This window comes from Anopheles coustani, chromosome 3 (genome assembly GCF_943734705.1).
Source record: "Anopheles coustani chromosome 3, idAnoCousDA_361_x.2, whole genome shotgun sequence".
In the NCBI taxonomy this organism is placed as follows: Eukaryota; Metazoa; Arthropoda; class Insecta; order Diptera; family Culicidae; genus Anopheles; species Anopheles coustani.
The window spans coordinates 25,792,805-25,812,317 of record NC_071288.1 but is presented as its reverse complement, the minus strand read 5'-3'; the positions used below and the strand labels follow the sequence as shown (position 1 = coordinate 25,812,317).

Below are 19,513 nucleotides of genomic sequence, written 5' to 3'. Positions count from 1 at the left end.
CAACTTAGGCTTGCACGTAAAACCAATTCAATTCAATTCCATCAATTTTGTTTGTTCAACTGAAGGTGTTTTTAAATCTATCTTGTTCCTTTATATTGAAGGTACCCTGCGTCAAAAGTAGGCTATGATACAAAATTTTATAAAAATCGTAACAAACCTCAAACTAATCGTAAACAACACTTGAACATATTAAATTAAATTTAAACAGGATACAAACCAAAAAGAGGCTTATATTCGGCATAGTTTTCTTTTCGGAGCGATTCCTTGAATATATAGTAATAAGTTGTTGTATTTTCTTCTCGAAGACTCTTCCTTTCCAACACAAGGGAAAGAGTCAATCACGTATGTATCAAACTTGTTTAATATGAAAAGCCAATGATTACAATGATAAAACATTAACGTTCGCCTAGCTTCGACGAATACCACAATTCGTTAAATACTTGTACGTCTGCAACCTTAAAAATCACACACACACAACCCCCTCAATCACTTGTTCTTCGAGAGGGTGCGCTGCTTTTCGGCAAACTCGACCAGCTTCTTTTCCACCGCCAGACCCTTGCGCTCGCGGATCGCATCCATGTAGACGCGCGCCACGTTCGTGAAGTCGGCCTTCTCGCCGTACTGCAGATACTCCTCCTCCGTCGACGGCACCCAGTACGGGTCGATATCGACCGTCTCCCAGTGGCTGAAGACGAGCTGCGGCATCGCCAGCCCGGACGTCTGCTTGCGGATCTCGGTGGCGAAGTTGAACGACTCGATCACCGGTATGACGGCGGTCACGTCGAACTGGCCGCTGCCCTCGATCAGGTCGGCGGACAGGATGCGGCCCTGGCGGCGGCCGATGACGGCGTACAGTTTACCTGTCATGAGAAGGTGGAAAAGATTGCATTAGTATTTTCACACTGAGTGAGGGGATCATTTTAAGACAATTATTGTAAAGAGACTTAAACTCTAACTCAATTATGGTTTTCTCATCAGAGAAAAATTAGTTATTAGACGTACCACATGTTGTGAGGCAAAATGGTTGTACCAATAAAACTTCATCGTTTCTCATACTTGGGAAGTTCTTCAAGAAAAAACCTTAAATAGCTTTCCCACCCGCATACAAATTCATCTGCGAAAACGATACACATAATTCCACGGCTCAATCCCCAAACCAAGACTACGAACAGAGATTAATCGATCCACTCCTCCACCCTCTTCTTCTCTTTGCAGACCGGCCTGGCACCGACGAAGTACCACTACTACCCGCACAATCAACACATCTACTTCCTGCCCGAGTGCGCCATCCAGCAGGTAGGTGCTGCCGCTTGGCTCCTTGGTGCCTTTCCCGCGAGCACACGGAAACGGAACCCGTTAGGAAGATAAAGCCACTGAAGTTTACCGAAAACTTCCACCTCATGTTCAGTTCTGATCTGAATATTCACCCACCCGTTTTTCGATCTTTCATTTGCCTTTCGGAATAGGTGTGCAACGCTGTCTACGTTCGCCTCAACTACACCCAGCCCCTGTGTGCCTGCCCTCCACGGTAAGTTCCATCCGGAATCGGACCATTCCGGAGCAAGCAGGTTTTTCCTACTCGCGCCTCGAAACGAAAGTATTCTGTGCTTCGCGCGCGGGTCATTAATCGACGTGACATGGCGCAATGTGTTGAACTACGCAACCGGGTTTGGTTTCGTCAAAGCGATTTGTTTTGGACATTGTTTTAAAGGTTGGGTTTTTTAAAAGCAAGGTGATTTTCCCACGGCGTACTAGAGGGAAGATGGGAATTGAACTCCAGAACAGCAATGACCTCTTCTCTCGGTAGAATCAGGTGCTCATGCCCAGAAGTCAAGTGTAGGGAATGAGATGGGTTTTTTTTCCTCCCCGATGAAGTTTGGAATGGAATGTGTCGAAGCTTAACAACGCTAACTGGCGTTGCTCTTTAAACGCCCGTTCTGGTGGATGGTTGATTATGTACCGATTACCAATCGGAAAAGCCATTGAACTGCAATCACAATCCCAAAGAGAATGTTCGAATCTTGAGAATCTTCCCCGAATTCCTCGGAGCTTGATCCAATTTAAGAACACCGCGCGGTTGTCGCCCCGTAAAGTTCTTTGCACGATGTCGTACGACGAGTTCATTCACGTTGGAAGAGCATGCCATGACGACGACACGGTCATCAACGGGGTGCGCGCATAAATTTACGATCGTTCCATCGATCTTCCAAGGGCCAACCTAAGGAGTTCGCATACACACGCCGTAGTCATGTAATTGGTTTTCACTTTCCGCACCGAAAAGCCATGACCGTGGCGAATGCGGCTCCAATGGTTCCAAGAGCCAACCATGGGAGGATCTTCCGCACCGAGCAAGGGGACGCTCGCTGATAGCAGTATCGCTGGATAGCTGGCCGTTCCGTTTTCTTTTCTTCGGCCGTTGTTTTGGTCATCCAACGGCGTCCGTTTACCGACGACTGTCAGCACCGGTGCTTCGGCTCCCGAGAGGTTGGTCACGCTAGCTGGCAGGCTGGCGTTGAAGCAATTACCCTCATCAATCATGCTTCGGAAGTTCCCCCTCCATCCCGTAACCCCGAGTTCCAGTAGTACTAGTACCGGTACCACTACTGCAGTACTACTCCCAGTGCTTAAGATGGTGTGGAGTGCTGTCTGTTTTATTTAGTTTTTTGTTGTCTCTCCTTCAGATCCTCTGCTCCTTCGCTTCGGTTCACATTGCAAACTGTGGGTATACTCCAAACCCCCGCGAGTTGAAGGCCCCGGCGTACGGAACCCGTTGTGTGTACAGCGCGTCTCATTATGCTTGCTCCGGCAGACTAAACAAGCTGCTAAACATGATGTATGACAGCCAGCGGACGACCGGGACTTCCCACGTGTGTGTCCCCCCCCCCCTCCCCGACCCTTTTTTGTGCACCCAAATCACCCACCCTCCTCCTCACCACACTTATGTGAGGCTTTGGTGTAGAAAGCGGTTTTTGCCTCCGATGCAGCTGAAGGGTAAAAACGAGGGTACAGTTAGAGTTTATTGAATTTCACCCCCCTCGCCCGTTGTCTTCGTCTGCGAGAACCAATAAATCTACACGGTAATCGAATTAGTGTCTCGGGGTGTACCACCTTCAGGACGTTGGTGGAAGCAACCACGTGAATGCAATGAACCTTTCTGCACCAGACCGTGATGCTATTACATGAGCAGCTGGCCAGGGTAAAGGAAGTACAATTAATCATGCCTATCTGTGTCATACACTGGTTCGCACGCACCCGGTCCGGGCATTTAGGCCGCATCGAAAGTATTGATATAGATACCAATGGTTCGATTGAAAAATTAAATAAAAATGCAATTACACTTGAAGAAGTAAAGCTAGCTACTAGCGTTGCATGATCTTGAAATGTAAAATAAGATCGAAGTAAACCATTACCGCCAACGAATCGTCGTGGCATGATCGCATTCAATATGTCTTCCTTTTAATTTTACATGCCCCAACAATAGTTTCCTCTGTTCCTTCGGTTCAATTCCTCGCGCGGGGTCGAGGATTCCAACATTAGTCCAACATTCCGTTCGTATGTTGCGTTTGTGCGCTTTCGCATAACTTGTAACCGATCCTCGTGTACACCACACCACTCGGCCACACTTTGAATGCGTCCCCTGCATGCCTTCACCCCACCATCCCCCCATTTCGGGACACCTTTTAGGATCGCTCTACGAAGAAAAGCCCATTTTGCATTGTAATGTTATGTTTATTAATATTACACGACGACCCGTTGTGCAACGATACGGTCTTTCTCCTCCCTGCCCTGCGCCAGATTTTGCAAGACATTAGCAATTTTATGACATTCCACCCAGTGTCCCCGCGTGTGCGGTGACCCATTCGCGGGCGGTTAAACCCCACAGGGATATAGGGAGATGGGGTGCCCTCTAACTGCTGGCACACGTATCTAATTAAATCACCGGAAAACACGACACACAACGTCATGGGGAGAGCATGGCCGGAGAGAGGTCGGTTCACAGCGGTGTTCTGGGACAATCGCCCCATGTGGTCCGTGGCCAGCGAGTGTAAGCGCGAGGATTTGTTGCGCTTTATTAGGTCCTCGAGACCACGGCAGACCGTAGAAGGAAAGGAGAGTTATTAGCCGTACGGAACTATCCGCGCGCGAGGGATTTATTCCGGCATATTAACTGTCCCACCCCGGGCATTCTAGGATGCTCTGCGCCCGGCTGGGGGGAGGGAGAATTCTTTCCCAAAGTGCAAGATGTGGACGTCGTGGGAAGGGAAACCCCTCACCCACCCCGCTAGGATTCAATTATGTTGAGATCTTTCAACGCCACGCCGGAGCGCCACGCAGAAGATCGTGAAGCGAGAAATTCGCGTTCCTCCGGTTTTCCCCGGGAATGTGGAAATGGCACGCTGTACGATAATGTTTATGTAATATGCAATATTCTTTCGCCCATCCGCGTACCCCCTGCGCAAAAGCGCGACGACACAAAGGGAAAACACGGATAAGAACACGATCGCACGATCGTTCATGACTCGCTGGGGGTGACTGTGTGTGTGTGCTGTTGTGGGACGAAGGGATAATGAAAACTGTACGGCGCACTGAACACGGGTAGCAGCCTCATTTCCCTGCTCGAGGCGTTGCGATTTAGAGTCGATGTTCGCTGTTCGGGAGCGGGAAGCAAAAGAAAAAGCATCAAGCAAGCAAGACCTAAGCAAACGACAAAAGAGACGATCATGATCACCCGCTGCACACCAGTCCGAGGGACCCTTACCAGCTTCACCTGCTCGAGCTTCTTCAGTTAGTAGTGAGTCCCGACCGAAGAAGTGTTGGTCGTTTTCAGCAAGAGCACGGTACAAACGCGCCTCGTGAGTAAAGCCATCATGTCGTTCCATTTCGCCGGCCAACGAAGATTAGTCCGGGACACCAACCGTTCCACATAATCCGCGTGTGGTGCCTGTTGCACTACGGTCGATTGTGTAAATATATGCTCGCCATTAGCATATCCACCGGTGGTAAGAAGGGTTCGCTGAACAATCGATCCTAACAGGAGCTTTTTAATGGAACCAATCCGCGGACGTGTCGTTAAGCATGTGGTTGAAGGAAAAATGTTCAAACCTTCGGTCCCCAGAACCCAACGAAATCATCTGGCTACTCTAGTTCCATCCACTGCGGTCGCGCATCGTGCCGACCCGAGCTAAAGATTGGACACTTTTCCTCGTGTTCGGCGATGCATCACCAATCGGAGGGCATCGATCTTGCAGGATTTTTTTTTTTTTGGGTTTTCCACCATGCCCACCTTCTCACTGATCGCGAAATCAGTGTGGCGCCAATTTCTACATGAACCGCCAATTAAACTAACCTTGCTCGTGTACCCCGTCTTAGAGCGGTTTATGCAGATACAGAAGATCCGCTGCGCAAGATCTTAATTTGAAACCGTGTTTAAGTCGCATCTGATAGTTCGCGCTAGATCGCACTGATCGTGCATAATTATGAATAATTAGAAAATCTCTCAATTAATTCAGTCGAAGGGTGATCACCGTGGAAGATTAATGCTGACGATGAAGTCGGAGATTAGAAATAAAACATACTATTTTAGTTTTGTCTTTTAGTGTATCGAGAGTAGTTTTAGCAGCAGTTCACGTTATATATTATAGCTTCTAAACAAGTTCTGAAAAGAGAAAACAACAGATACTCTGCGATCTGCATCAGAAGAATTAAGAAGGGATAAAAAACCTCATGTTCAAAATGCCACTAAAACCATTCCACCACAAAAACAAATCTTCAGATGTCACCTAGAGCGAATTCATTTCAGTCAAATGTTTTTATTTTGATTCGATCAAGAATGTTATTTGCAGTTTAAATATCTCGAAAGACTTTTAACGTATGAAAAATGTAATTACATGCTACTTAACTCAACAAATGAATCCATTTGGCTTCGATAAACATCCGACGTGCAGGACTAAACCAAACTTGAGATAAATCCTAAATTCAACAATATCTTGGAAAACCACGATAATCAGTTACTGGGTTTATTATTCTTTTGATTTTGAGGAAAAGACAAAAGTTCAAAACCGTAGATGGTACGCACCGTTCAAAACATTCTGCAATTACCTATGAAAAGCTAAATTGAAAACTACAAAGCAAACGACATTTAACCCCATCGAGCGTCGAATTGAAACCGGCAATAAAGCGAGGAAAAGCAATCAATTGCCCTTTACGATGCGAAAAGAGAAAACCCCCCGCGAAATGGCCAACCGTTTTTGCACCCACCCCGTCCGACGGGCAGTGCAATATTTATCATCAAATCCGACGACCCCCTTGGCAGCAAACCATCGTTCGGGGAGGTCTGTTAAATGCTTCAACCCATTGGGGAGAGAAAAAAAAAACAGGGGAACAAAAAACATCATGCCCCGTTCAAAGGGTTCCACAATTCACACATTTACCTTAATTAACATCCCGCCGACATCCCACATTCCAACCCAAGGGATGTAGAGAGAGAGAGAGAGAGAGAGAGAGGGGTGGGGGGGGGGGGGAGGGGAAACAAATGCATCTCCATCGATCATTTCCAGCGATGGCGCCCCACATGGCGCTCCGTCCCCGGCGATGTGCGCACACGTATGATCGAACAATTATTACTATTTTTATTTTACATTCACCCTTTTCCCGGGGCGCAAACATACACACACACACACACACCGGGGTTCGGGGTCTGTTTACATATGGCCTATTGGAAAACCCGATGGTGTCAGGAAAACTCGCGATAACCAACGGGGATATCGTTGAGTGGGTAAAATAATGGACGATTCAATGAAAGGAAGGAAGAGAACTGGCTCACACCCTACTGCGAAGGGTTTTTTTTTCGTGAAATGGACAAACCGAACTTTCACTCTATCCGGCCCTGGAAAAGGGAACGAGAGGACGCTCCAGGCTGCCAGGAGTCAAGCGAAGGTTAGCCCTTTTTCCCTCCTAATGATTGGAAATTACTATACAATAACAATCCAAGAGAAGGAGCTGCAGCTATATGCGAGAAATCAGGACTCATTAGTGTATCGCATCCGGGAGGTAATGTGAGAGCTGTGAAACAAATGACACATTCAATGAGTTAATGATGTTCAGAAACGGCCAAGGTTTGGTATTTACGAAAAGTTTACTTTTTTCTCAAATCAAATGAAAATCAGTTACATACATAATAACAACTGTACCATCTTTTCACTGATGTTGTTGATGTACTTATTTTTTCCATCCGTTTTGGGTTTTCCCTCAACTGATAAGGGGAAAAAGAAAATGTTTCTCAGCTTTCTCGATGAAAATCTTTCCAGCTGTGATCGGAAAATGGGCCCAGTTTTCTGTTCCGCTTCCCACCGTCGGCCGTGTGCGTAGCATTCGGTATCGTTTCGATCTCGAGTCGATCGAAAATCATAATCGAATCGAATCTCCCTCCCCCCCAAAAAAGCCTCATTAGACCCCCACGCACGCCACTAAGTAAAAGCACCTTCCTCCACCGTGTTGCGAGCGGAGTGTATGCAAAAATTTCACCCCACCACGTGCACGGGGAAAATTGAGGTTTCGATGGCACCCCACAGGGGCGTCGAACTGCAGCTGGCCGGACTGGGCGGACGGAAAATGGGCAAATGAAGCCGACCAAAATGTTGCCCGCGCCGGCCTCGGAAAGTGCTCGGAAAGCCGGGCCCTGGAAAACATTATTATGTGCACCGCGCCAGCGACGATTGATTTTAATCGTGTTCCATTCGCGCCCAATCAACCGGGTCACTGGGGTGCGCCATTGGCCGCCGTTTTGCTTCCGCCGGTGTGGTGGAGGAGAAATGTGGTGGTCCAGGTGTTTTGAGCTGGCTGAGCTGAAAAGTGATTAAATTTCTTCGGCTCCTCCCAAAAGGCTAGATCCATTCGATTCCATTTCAATTAAGATCGGTTCGGCTTGCGGGCAGGTATGGTAGGTAGGGTTTGCACATCAGTCTGGAATTAGGAGGATTGCTTTTTATCTATATTACACAAATATTAACATACGCTAATACGTTTCGAACGATATGTGGAAGCACTGCTAAGCTTAAGTTCTGCCAAAATGTAGTTGCCATATAGGAGATATAAAAAAAAAGTCTGATCAAAAACATAAACTGGCAATAAACGTTGGTGCGAACACAATAGCAATGAATTTTAAATCAAAGTATCCACGTTAATTGATTGCATTAGGGGGTTTTCATTATAAATCCAACTTTTATTTCTGCAGACCTTAGAATTGATGTCTTTGGATTGCCTTTTTTACGTTGACCTTGTTCCCAACTGCAAACATAAAACTGCATTAAACGAAGTCAAATAAAAACGCTTGCAAACACACTTGATTGATGAATTGATGAATTCGATTATTTATAAAATGAGTCAAACATCACTTGCTACGAAACAGGGGAGGAAACAAAACGCACACACATTAACTAAGTAACTTCCGCACCACCCAAACCCCAACGATCGTGGAAAGTAGAGTATGAAGTACAGAGGATCCCGACAAAAGCACACTTCCGGTACCCGACTTGAGGTCACGGGTCAGAACGACAACATGCGGTGGCGCCACCGGTGCCGGCGTATTCTGGGTCATGACATGTGGAATAATCACCACCGGAACTCCCTGCGGATTGTAGTCCGCCCGCATCGGTTGCACCGGTTGCACCGGTTGCACCGGGGGCTTCCGTCTCGTCGGCACCCCGCCCATGTTGGTCGACACCGTCTGACACTTGGCGGCCGTGCGCCAACCCTCGCAGATCTTGGTCGACGCGAACGTGCAGCCCATCTCGTAGTTCCACGCCCCGCTGGCCACGGTGTAGTTCACCTGGAAGCATTGGAACTCCGGCGGCCCGACCGGGTACGTGACGTTCCGGAGCGTCGGATTGGAGCCGGCCAGGAAGAGGTGGGTCGTGTTGACCATCGACACGGTGCAGGGGGTGGACGGGCTGGCCAGACAGATCTGGAAGTCGCCCGCCGAATGGCAGACGCGGCAGTTCAACGCGAGCCCTAGAAACAGTGGAACGCAAAATAAACCGATGAACGGATGAACTAACCAACTTGGGCTACGCTTTTTTTCCATCCAGACGGTTCCAGAAACGTACCACTGCCAACGAGGCACACTGCAACGAGCAACGTAAAAAGGTGGCCCACACCGACGGTGGGCAAAACCTTCAGTTCTTGTTTGTAAGACATCTTGTGGCGTACTGGAGCACGGTTTCTGGAAAGATGTACCTCTGAGATATGGGACAGAAAAACATAAACCCCAAACATACTAACACCAAACCGTTTTGTTTGTACAGCGGTTCTTTGCAGCGCCACGGAACTCACAGAAAATTAAAAAGACATGAATCATGCCTAACATGTTGATGACTAGATACGTCGAAAACAATTTGAAAATGTGTTTTTCTCCATACTCTTTGTCATGTATCCAATTACATCCGGTTGGAATGCAATTTAAAGAAAACACCGAACCATCAGCCTATTATGTTATGTTGCATTAAAAGATGAGATCGAACAGGAAAAAGGTTGCTTGGATTGAAAAAAAAAGCATGGCATGGACGGTTTGTTTAATGGGAGCATATTTTCAATGTGGGTGCGTCATATTCTAAGATGTAAACATTGCAAAAACCGGTAAAGATAAGAAATTAAAGCAGTAATATCGGTGTCGTGAGTAACATAACATCCATCATATTTATAATCTACTCGTAACTTAGTCAACGTTTGTTTACTACTGTTGACGGAAGTCTCGATCGATATCAATGTTGATAGATATCGTTTTTACCGCTGATGCATCATTTCTAAAAACTTAACTTTGTTTGTATGTTGTTTCTGCCTTCCGTGTGGGAAATCCCCTCAAAACCTTGAACTGAAAATTGGCTATCAACATACGACAAACATGTGTGTCTATACGGAATTAGTAAAAAGAGGACGAGAAAAAGAATACGGTGTCATGTTTGCTGTTTTTGAGGCCTATTTCGCTCTACATGAACAGACTGGATACCATATTGGCTGAAAAGATGCGTCCAAAATCTGCCACATCGTTCCTTGTGTTGGACAAATGAATAACGCAAACCTTTGCACGGGGTGGACAAACTCATTAACGGCACTTTGCACGTATCGACGATGGGATATCGCGAGCGATCTCAACGGCGATCAATCTTTCTCCAGAAGACAATTCCACTGGCACGTGAGGTAATTATTTTCTGCTCCGCTCATCCCCTCCTCCTCCAGGTACCGCGATCCGTGCTCGGCCAGCCTGAACGAAGACGATAACCACACGATCAAGCTCGTCGGCAACCAGCAGAAGCGAGCGATCACCCTGGCGAAGACGTGCGAGAACACCAACGAGCTGCGCGACTGCCGTGCCCCGAAGGACTGGTCCATCCTGGCGCTCCAGAACACCCGAACCGGCAAGTCGCACTATCTGGTCATCTGCAAGTGCCCACCGCACTACCGACTCGGTAAGAACGTCCCCCCATCCCCCACCTGGTCACAATTACACTCACATTAATCCGGACTTTTGTATTCCTCCCACCCCTCCAGAGGGACCGCTGGCGCACGATCAGCCCACCTACGCCGGCCTGCCCGGTATCAACGTGTACGGCATGCTGTGCGTGCCACCGGAGACCTCCAGCTACTATTCCTCCAAGCCGGCCAAGACGCCCGCCAACTCGTACAACAAGTGGAAGATTCCCTCCCGGCAGCCCGTCTCGTCGTACCGTGCGAATGCCGCCGCCGCCGCCGCCATCGACGCCGAGACGGAGTCCGAGTCGCGGACATACCAGAACGCAACGGACAGCACCACGCAAGAAGGAGGCAGTGACCAGTAGAGTGACCACGCCCTTTAATCCTGGTCCTCCATCAATCTTCGGCATGCAATCAGCATCTCATAATTTTTATCCCAATTTTCCCTGGCAGTGAACCCCACGCTGCAGATAGCTTAACAAACAACCACCAGCCCATCATCAGAGCCCATCACACAACGTGTCCCCCCCACATTTATTTATTGCGCCTGTATTTATTATTGCGAGCACTCCTACCGGCGACCGCCGCCGAGGATGCGACAGACTTTACTAATTAGTCTATTTTATTTATTGTACTGCGGACGAGAACAAATTTGCGGTGAACAAATTTACCGAAGCGAACACCGATCGGTGTTCGGCCAAACGAATTGGTGCGCGTGAATCGAACGGAAACGAAACACGGTTCCGGAACGCGCTCGTCGCGACATTTGGGAACCGTTTTTCTGTGGTTTTCGATTCACCCACTCAGCGATAGCAGCGCGTTAGCAGTCGAGCCAGAACGCGACAAACACTTTCCAAGCTCGAGCAAACGCTCATCTTGTCCGCACATCTTCTTCTTTTCATCGCTAACTGAGCCAAATTACGGAGGAAAAGAAAGTTAATATAAACGTCAGTCACTCACGCCACGCGGGTGGGATCGTGTACTCCACGTGCGCTGGCCACCGTTGCGAGACATTTGGACGCGCCGAAGAAGAGTACGAGGGTCCTTAAGATTTTAACATTTAATTTATTAAAATGTAACAGACAAAAAAAGGCAATTAGAAACCGCGAGTCCTCTTCCGAGCGGTTTCGCAAGGCTTTTTTAGACGCGCGCACAAAACCATGGCCACCAGTGATGGAAAGGACAAGATCCGGACAGGACGGGAACCCACCGGTGTATCGGTAGTCTCGAGCAACTTTACGGCGTGTACACGCTATTGCTACGGCTTATTTATTATTATCCTACTATAACGAGCTCCTTTTTTTAAATGTAAAGGTAAACCAACGTCAATCCCATTAAAGTCGGGACATTGCGAAGTAGCTTGGGGCCAACTGGGGCTTCCCCACCGTTGCACCTCCACGTGTCACGAAAACTCTCCGAGAGGGAGAGAGGGAGAGAGGAACCGTGTGAAAATGTGTTTTTAAAAGTCTTTTTTAACCGACTTATGTGTTTTTTTCTCGCACTCCAAAACAATACGAGCATTAATAAGAGCTGGAAGGCTGGAGCATCGACAAAAAGATGCTCCATTTTTTTTGTGTAAATAGTATTCCCAAAAACGGTTCGGTGGGATGTTTGAAGTGCTCCCGGACCGGAACCGGGGTTGAAGGTGAAAGTGAAAGATGGAGTGAAAGACGAGCGAAAACGATGGAGCGATATATTTATATTGAAGATTAAAAGTACGGTTAACAACTAAAGTAAACGAGGGACAGAAAAAATGTGGAAGTAAACGAAAGAAACTGAATTTTACTATCAGTTTTCTACCACTACGTAAGAATATGAAGAGAAGCAAACGGAAGAGAAAACAAACGATCAAATTAGAAACGAGAGAATAAAAAAAAACCCACACTATTTAAAAACAACGCTAGAAATGTAAGAGAAACGTAATGATAGTAGCAATATTATTAATAAAAAAAATACTAATACATTAAAAGCTGGTGTTGTTTTTACTTGAACATTTTGGGCCTAAAAAAAGTTGGTTTGGCTAATTATATGGCCAGGTCTTAGCAGTATGAACAAACGAGAAAGAAACAACGAAACCGATTGTTTGTTACGATTGTGGATACAAAACGTACAGTGTATGTTATTCATTTCTAGATGTAAGGTAAAACCGTTCTCATGTCGAAAGTGTATGCAACGGAACAGGACACATGCTACGGGCAGTTCTGTACAGGTGGCGTAGTTTACTGGACGTCTTCGTACCTTCCCGCTTGACGACATGTGGCAAACACGGAAAACGTGGGTCTTTCTAATACTGTCGCTGGCATTCATTTTCAGTAATGGCGGTAAGAGAATCTACGTGTTGAAATCATCTTGAACGAACGAGGTTAAGATCTTTATTACGACTTCAATATTTTCCAGCATACGGTTTGACCTGCGGCTTCTGCCAATCGTCGAATGATTACATCAGTTGCCTCAAAAACAATCCCGTCGAATGTACTGAGGCTCTCGTTAACGTGACGCATCTGTTGCTGGCCCCGCACAACCCATCGCTCAAAGCAGTGTCCCCGGGGCCCGATATTCAGTGTTTCCAGGTGAACTTTACCGCGAACGGTGTGACCAACTATCAAATGGGCTGCACGTTCGCCCGGAGCCACATCTGCGAGGGATGGACGGTGCCGAGCCAGTGCAGGATAGTGAATGGCACTGCTTCGCCCAATCCATCGAGCTACGGAGTACCGTCAGCGAAACCAAGCGTTAGTCCGATCCCTTCCACAACACCTGGAAGCAAGTATTCGACACCATCGCTCGGTACAAGCTCCAGGGCGACCCCACTGAAAGATAATGGAACTACAACGACAGTGTACCCAACATCATATACGGAAGGATTTTCATCAACTCCAAGGCCGGAGACATCCAAAGCGAATGTCGTTACCCTGCGTTTCGATCTACTTTTGTTGTTGAGCATGGTTCACTTATGGTGTCAGAATTTGTAGTCCTTCGCATGTTCAGCACTAAACAATCCATGCCTTTCATATAATAAATACGATGATGATTGAAAAACGAGGATATATGTTTTACATTCAAAGTACGTATACCTGTGTACAGAGAATTGCAGGTATTTATTAAACATGTATTCTTACAAGCGACCGCAGACAACCAATCCTTAATCGTTTAACTTTTCCAAACCACTTCACTTCTTTCGCCCTCCGCGCGCATTCGCTTTGACCTTACTCTTTTTGCCGGGACCTTTGCCCGTCTTTTTGTTACGTTTGTTTTTCGCCACCTCGGCGCGACGATCCTTCTTCAAACGCGGATCGACCACCTTAAACCGACCCTCAACACCCTTCGGGCGGCGCACCTTCTTGCCACTGACACCGGTCCTCTTCGCCACAACGTACGTGACCTCCTTCTTCTTCCCGTCCGCCTTTTTGTAGAGCCTAAAAATAGGTATGAGAAGAATGATTAGCATAAGTTTAAAAAATAGGAAACCCTTAAATATAACTCCGGCCGACTACTTACTTCTTGAGGAGACGAATCTTCTCCTGGTTCGTGTTGTCCACATTCTCCATGATCGTTTCGGCCTTCTTCTTGATCTTCTCCAGTCGCTTGGTCGCGTGACGCTTCTTGCGCGCCTTCGCCTCCATCACCTTCTTGATCGTGCGCACGTTGAAATCTTCCTTCGCCTTTCGATACTGATCGACCACGTCCTCCGGTACGGGCACCTCCTTGCGCATCGCCTTCGCTTCATCCTCCAAAAACCAGTCGGGCAGGAAGGTATCGTTGAACATGAACCGGTTCCACGCGGCATCCGTAATGTCCCGGCGCATCTTCTTCCCACTCACCAGCAGCTGCCCGAGCGCCAGCTCCTGTTCGTCGAGCTTGATCTTCTTCGGCTTGCTCGTCGGCTCGGAGGATACGATCTCGAAAGCACCGCCCTTACCGGACACCTTTTGCAGTGTAGCGTGCTTCGAAGGAGCCTTTGCCTGTCCCTTCCCTCCTTTATTATCATCATCATGCTTCTCCTCCTCCTCCTCCGAGGAACTGCTGCTATCATCGCTTGCAGATTTCTCATCGTTAACATCGTGCCGAGCCCGCCGACGAGCCTTCTTGCCCAATGGGAGCTTCGGTTGGGGTTTCTTTTTATCCTTGTCGGTTCCGAGGACCTTAACGCCCGCCTTCTGGTACGCCTCAATCAACCGGTCCACGTCGTAGTCCACTTCCTCGTCATTTTCGTCGAGTTGGTGCTTCTGGAACGCATCCTGTTCGTACCAAAGTTGCACCCGTTGCAGACGCTTGTCCGTCTTATTGCGGTCGTCCAGATCGGTAATAAGCGGATTGCGATCCTCATCATCCGACGGATCCACACGATCTTCGTCCTCCTCGAAACTCAACTCATCCTCCGAATCGAGGGCCAACCCTTTCGAATCGAAATTCTCATCCGCCTCGGAATCTCCGTCCGATCCGTCGGCCAGCAGCGTGTGGTCCTCAAACAGATCGCCTTTTGTCTCACTATCGACATAGACGTACTTTTTCTCCTTAGGGGCCTTCTCGTCCTCCACAACCAAATCCGGAGCTTGATCAAGTAAGCTTTTGAGCTCCGACTTACTGGCAACTTTGTTTAGTCGAAAATATTCTTCGTTCGACAGTTCCGTCGGTCCATCATCGCCCTTGATGACCATCTTCAGACTGAGCCTTTCATTCAATTTGGCGCGCTCTTTGTTCGCCTTCTTTCGCTTCCGTCGCGACTCATGCTGCTCCTCGTCACGCAAGGACGCTATCTCTTTGTCCAACTTTTTCAACTCCAACAGCTCTTCGTCATTTTCGTCTTCATCTAATTCCGCTCCCTCGCCCTCCGCCTTCTGTTTGTCCTTCGTTTCATCGGCCTTCGTGTCAGTGACCTTTTCAGCCTCTTCCTTGGGACCAAACTCGGGGGTGAGAAGCTTGTGCCACTTAAGAAGCTCCTTTAGCTCCTTCCGACCGAGGATCTTTATGTCCTTGCAGCACTCCTTCAACTCCGACGTCGTGCGAGGATGGTTGGCGATTGCGGCATCCTCCTTCGCGAAACGAATTTCCGTGATTCGGCTAAGCAGCAACAGCGGCTTCTCGTTCTGCAGGAACTCGGTTGCGGTAACGATTTTTCGCACGTCGGTTCCTTCGTACCCCTCGACTTTCGGTTTCTTGGCAGTTTTGCGCTCCAGCTCTTTCAGAATATTTGTCACATTCTCGTCCTTCGGTGTGATGTCTAGCTCCTCGAACACGTACTTGGAATCCAGAAACCGAGGATCGATCTTGTCCGGTGCTTTGTAGTACTGACATATGACGAATATTTCCGCAGATTCCTTACGCGAGGCGGACGGTTTCGTCGCGTGCACCTTGCGGAACAATTGCTTCAGCACCCAGATCAGGGCGTTGTAGTCCTTCGAGCGGAAAACCTTCGTGATGAACCAACCGCCCGGGCGCAGGAACTGGGTAGCCAGCTTGACCGCACTGAGCGTTAGGCACACCTGCTGGTAGGCATCGTGAAGCCAGTTCTTACCGACGTTGGGCGCACCATCATTCAGCACCACGTCGGCTTTCCATGTTTTCAACTCTTTCGTCAGATCCGACTTCGTTTTGTCCGAAGTAATATCGCCAATCAAGCTGATGCATCCGGGCACGTTCCGGATCGGGTGAAGATCCACACCGATCACGATGCTCGATACGGGCATATTCTGTTTTGCTACCTGCATCCAACCGCCCGGGGCGGCACACAAATCGATGCATACTTGCGACTGCTGCAGAAAACCGAACCGACGGTTCAGCTGGATCAACTTGAAGGCGGCACGCGACCGGTACCCGGATTCTTTGGCGAGCTTGTAGAACTTATCCCGCCGATCCTTTCCAACTTTCGATTTCTTTCCCATGGCTCTGCAGTATCGGGATTAATTTCACAAACGAATTAACTTCAATGTACGTTGAAAGGAAGTTATTTGCACAGCACAATACACTTTTTACACCAGAAACCGGCCGAATTTCCTGCGTGGTCGTTGTCGCTGTTCTTCGACAACAAAACCATGTGCTTCAGTGACAGAACACACTCGTTTTGACAGCAACCGAAGTAAACAAAAGTTTGACAGCACGGTTTAAAATAATGGCAGTGTTGCCATCAAACCGTTCACAATACGAATTGACAGTTGATTTTCAGAAAATAGAATTCAATTTAAAAAAATGCGTACTTACCAAGTACATCAGAGTTTACAGTTATGTTACAGCTGTACATAGGATGAACCAAACGTTGTGGTTGATTTTGAAATGCCTTTTTACACCCTTCCTTGACGGCCGACATAATTTGACCTACAGACAATTGAAAAGATGAAAGTAATAAGATTAAAATATTGCCTTGTAATCTACATATCATTAAGTTTACCAGAAAGAGGGCCATGAGAAGCAACTGATGCCAAATCGACTCCGACCGTAAGATCGAGCTCCCAACGGTCCACCAAAAATGCCACACCTTGCATCGGCTCATCACACAATGGACCCGCAAGGCTCGCCATTTGAAACCCGTTCAAAAACGACGATTCATATTGTTTGCGAGGGTCTTCTGGTGCCTCGGAGGGAACAGCTTCCCGCTCCAATGGTTCACTTTCGTGCCAAACAGAAGAATGTACAAAGTCGCTCCCGTTTACCAGTAAATTAGTGCCACACTTCTTCGGTCCGAATGACCAAATGCGATCGAAAGGGATTCTCTCTGGTAACAGGCCTTCCAAACTCTTTCGTAATTCAGTAATGGAATCTTGCAACGCTTGGGGAAGCGGTTGCTTTTCGTCATGTGCTCGGATTAATGCTTTCAGAACGGATTCGTTACGATTCAGCAAGTCCACGACTTCTTGTGCTAGTGGGACGGCTTCCAGCTTGATCGTGCACTGCCGATTGGGAGTTTGCATGGTAACGGTTTTATCTTTCTCACGATCTTTAGCAATTTCCTCTTCTGGATTCTCCTCCGATGTTGGGACAAACGGGACGATCGTTTCCTTGAACGGTACGATCGGTTTCGAGACGTTCAGCTCGATCCTCGCGTAGGTTTCTTGCAGGTCCTTAATGCATCGTTCGAGATGCACTTCACCCAGTGTTAGTAGAACATGCTCACCACTTTCCTGCACCCGAACCTGCACGCATGCATCCGCTTGGTTGAGCAATTTTAGACCGCGTACTAATTGGGGCATTTTTTGGATATCTTTCGGTTCGACCGCCACACGAAGGATCGGTGTGGCAATTAACGGTAGATCGACGAACGGTGGACAGAATCGTGAGTTGCAAAGTGTTGCTGTTTTGAGCACAACATTTTGCAACCCACCGATCCCAACAATATTTCCTGCAGGAACAAAGTCCACTGGTTCCAATTGTCGTCCCATGAGCAGGAAAAGGCTATCTATTTCCACCTCAATCAGATGTGGATTAGTAGTTGCATTGTCCGCCTCCGTGTGCATCGTTCTTGGATCGTACTTAGGCCCTATAACATACACCTTCGATCCTCTCCTCAGTGTACCACTATATACTCGAGCAAAGGCTAGGAATATTTCCGCTTCCACCCCATCTTCAACGGCTCCTTCATCGATGGCATTGAGCGTAAGGTTTTTCGTCAAACGTTCCAGCGTCTCTTTTGCTCCCGCAAGGGCACCATGTTCGATCGGAAACATTTTCGAAACAAACACGATCAATCGATCACTTGCCGCATCGCATCGCATGATGTCATCCTTAAGGGCGCGTGTTTCGGGTGGATAGGAGCTGAAATCAAACAACCGGGAACAGAGCAACTTCTCTGCTTTTATGTCGGTGATGCTAGTTGGATTCGGGACGATACGGCATATTGCACCGAGTAACGATCGTTCAATCGGCAACCAACCGGAAAGAAGATTCCTCACCGGCACCCGCCCATCGGCGTGTCGAAGATCGCGCGGATTTTGGGTAACGCCACAGCGTTCCGAAATTGATCGTAGCTTTCCCTCGTCGCGGTTTTCTACCAGCCCGTATATATTCCACAGATTGTCCAACACGAGCTGCACAAAAAGTGGCTTCCGTCCTTTCTCCGCCGCCCCGCACTCGATAGCTTTCCGTCGCGGGGAGTAAAAATAGTCGCCCCATAGACCGTTCAAAAGCTCCCCGGCGTCAGTAACACCGTCAAGTTTGCCTTGGTATAGTTTAGCGAACGTGGCCAAATCGAATGCCCACCCGTCGAGGGCGGAGCCGAACAGTACGTTTCCTTGCTGGGGAGAATAGTAGAGCACGGAATCGTCCGCCTCCTCCAGGGCAGACGTTTGGTCAACACCGGCATTGACTTGTTCTCGTGCTAGCACATCCGTTGCAAACAGATTGCCAACGACCGCATTCACTTGTTCCAGCACCTGCGTTAGGTGAAGATATGCTTCCGCCGGTTCCAACTTCTTTTCCAGCACAAGCCGATCAATCTTGTTCAGCAGCAGAACGGTGGACAGTTGTTCACTGTAGGCCTGCTGCAGGCAAACGCGAGTCTGTGGACAAACCCCTTCGACCACGTCGACGACTATGATGGCCCCATCGCAGAGGCGGATCGCTGTCGACACTTCACTGCTGAAGTCGACGTGTCCGGGGGAATCGATCAGATTTATCAGATGCTCATCCGCAGGTTCCGCTTCGCACGGCGTCTCTTCCCGATGGTACAAAGCGATGCTACTACTTTTCATCGTGATCTGGCGCTCTTGCTCGTCCGGTCTGCTGTCCATGTAGCGGAGTTTTCCCGCCAATCGGCTGGAGATGATTCCATTGCTTGCGATTAAACTATCTGCCAGAGTTGTCTTACCGTGGTCCACGTGTGCCAGGATACAGATATTACGCACCCGTTTTGCATCCGTTTGCAACTGTAGTAATTTTGATAATTCCACACGCACCATTTTGTCCACAATCTTTCGCCGGCGAACGATGAAATCTTTTTGCCACCGACAAAAATCAGCTGTTTACAAAACGCACGTGTTTATGTTTTTGTTTACGTTGCTCGGCAGTGATGCCAGATAGCGTCCGTGATGCCAGCGTGGCAAGAACCGTCAACGGT

The 19,513-nt window shown here is 48.1% G+C and overlaps 2 protein-coding genes across 2 annotated transcripts; both read right to left on the bottom strand.

Annotated features, from left to right (window-relative positions):
* Positions 1–281: 281 nt before the first annotated feature.
* Positions 282–19,364, bottom strand: LOC131272499 (elongation factor-like GTPase 1). Its single transcript, XM_058274251.1, has 3 exons — positions 16,853–19,364; positions 16,666–16,779; positions 282–860 (listed from the first exon to the last, which is right to left on the bottom strand). Exons 1-3 carry the CDS (start codon positions 19,353–19,355, stop codon positions 487–489), a joined length of 2,991 nt encoding a protein of 996 aa, XP_058130234.1. The 5' UTR covers positions 19,356–19,364; the 3' UTR covers positions 282–486.
* Positions 13,521–16,461, bottom strand: LOC131272501 (pre-rRNA 2'-O-ribose RNA methyltransferase FTSJ3). The gene is made up of 2 exons (XM_058274252.1): positions 13,966–16,461; positions 13,521–13,883 (listed from the first exon to the last, which is right to left on the bottom strand). The coding sequence occupies exons 1-2, from the start codon at positions 16,347–16,349 to the stop codon at positions 13,637–13,639; spliced, it is 2,631 nt and encodes an 876-aa protein (XP_058130235.1). The 5' UTR covers positions 16,350–16,461; the 3' UTR covers positions 13,521–13,636.
* Positions 19,365–19,513: the final 149 nt, after the last annotated feature.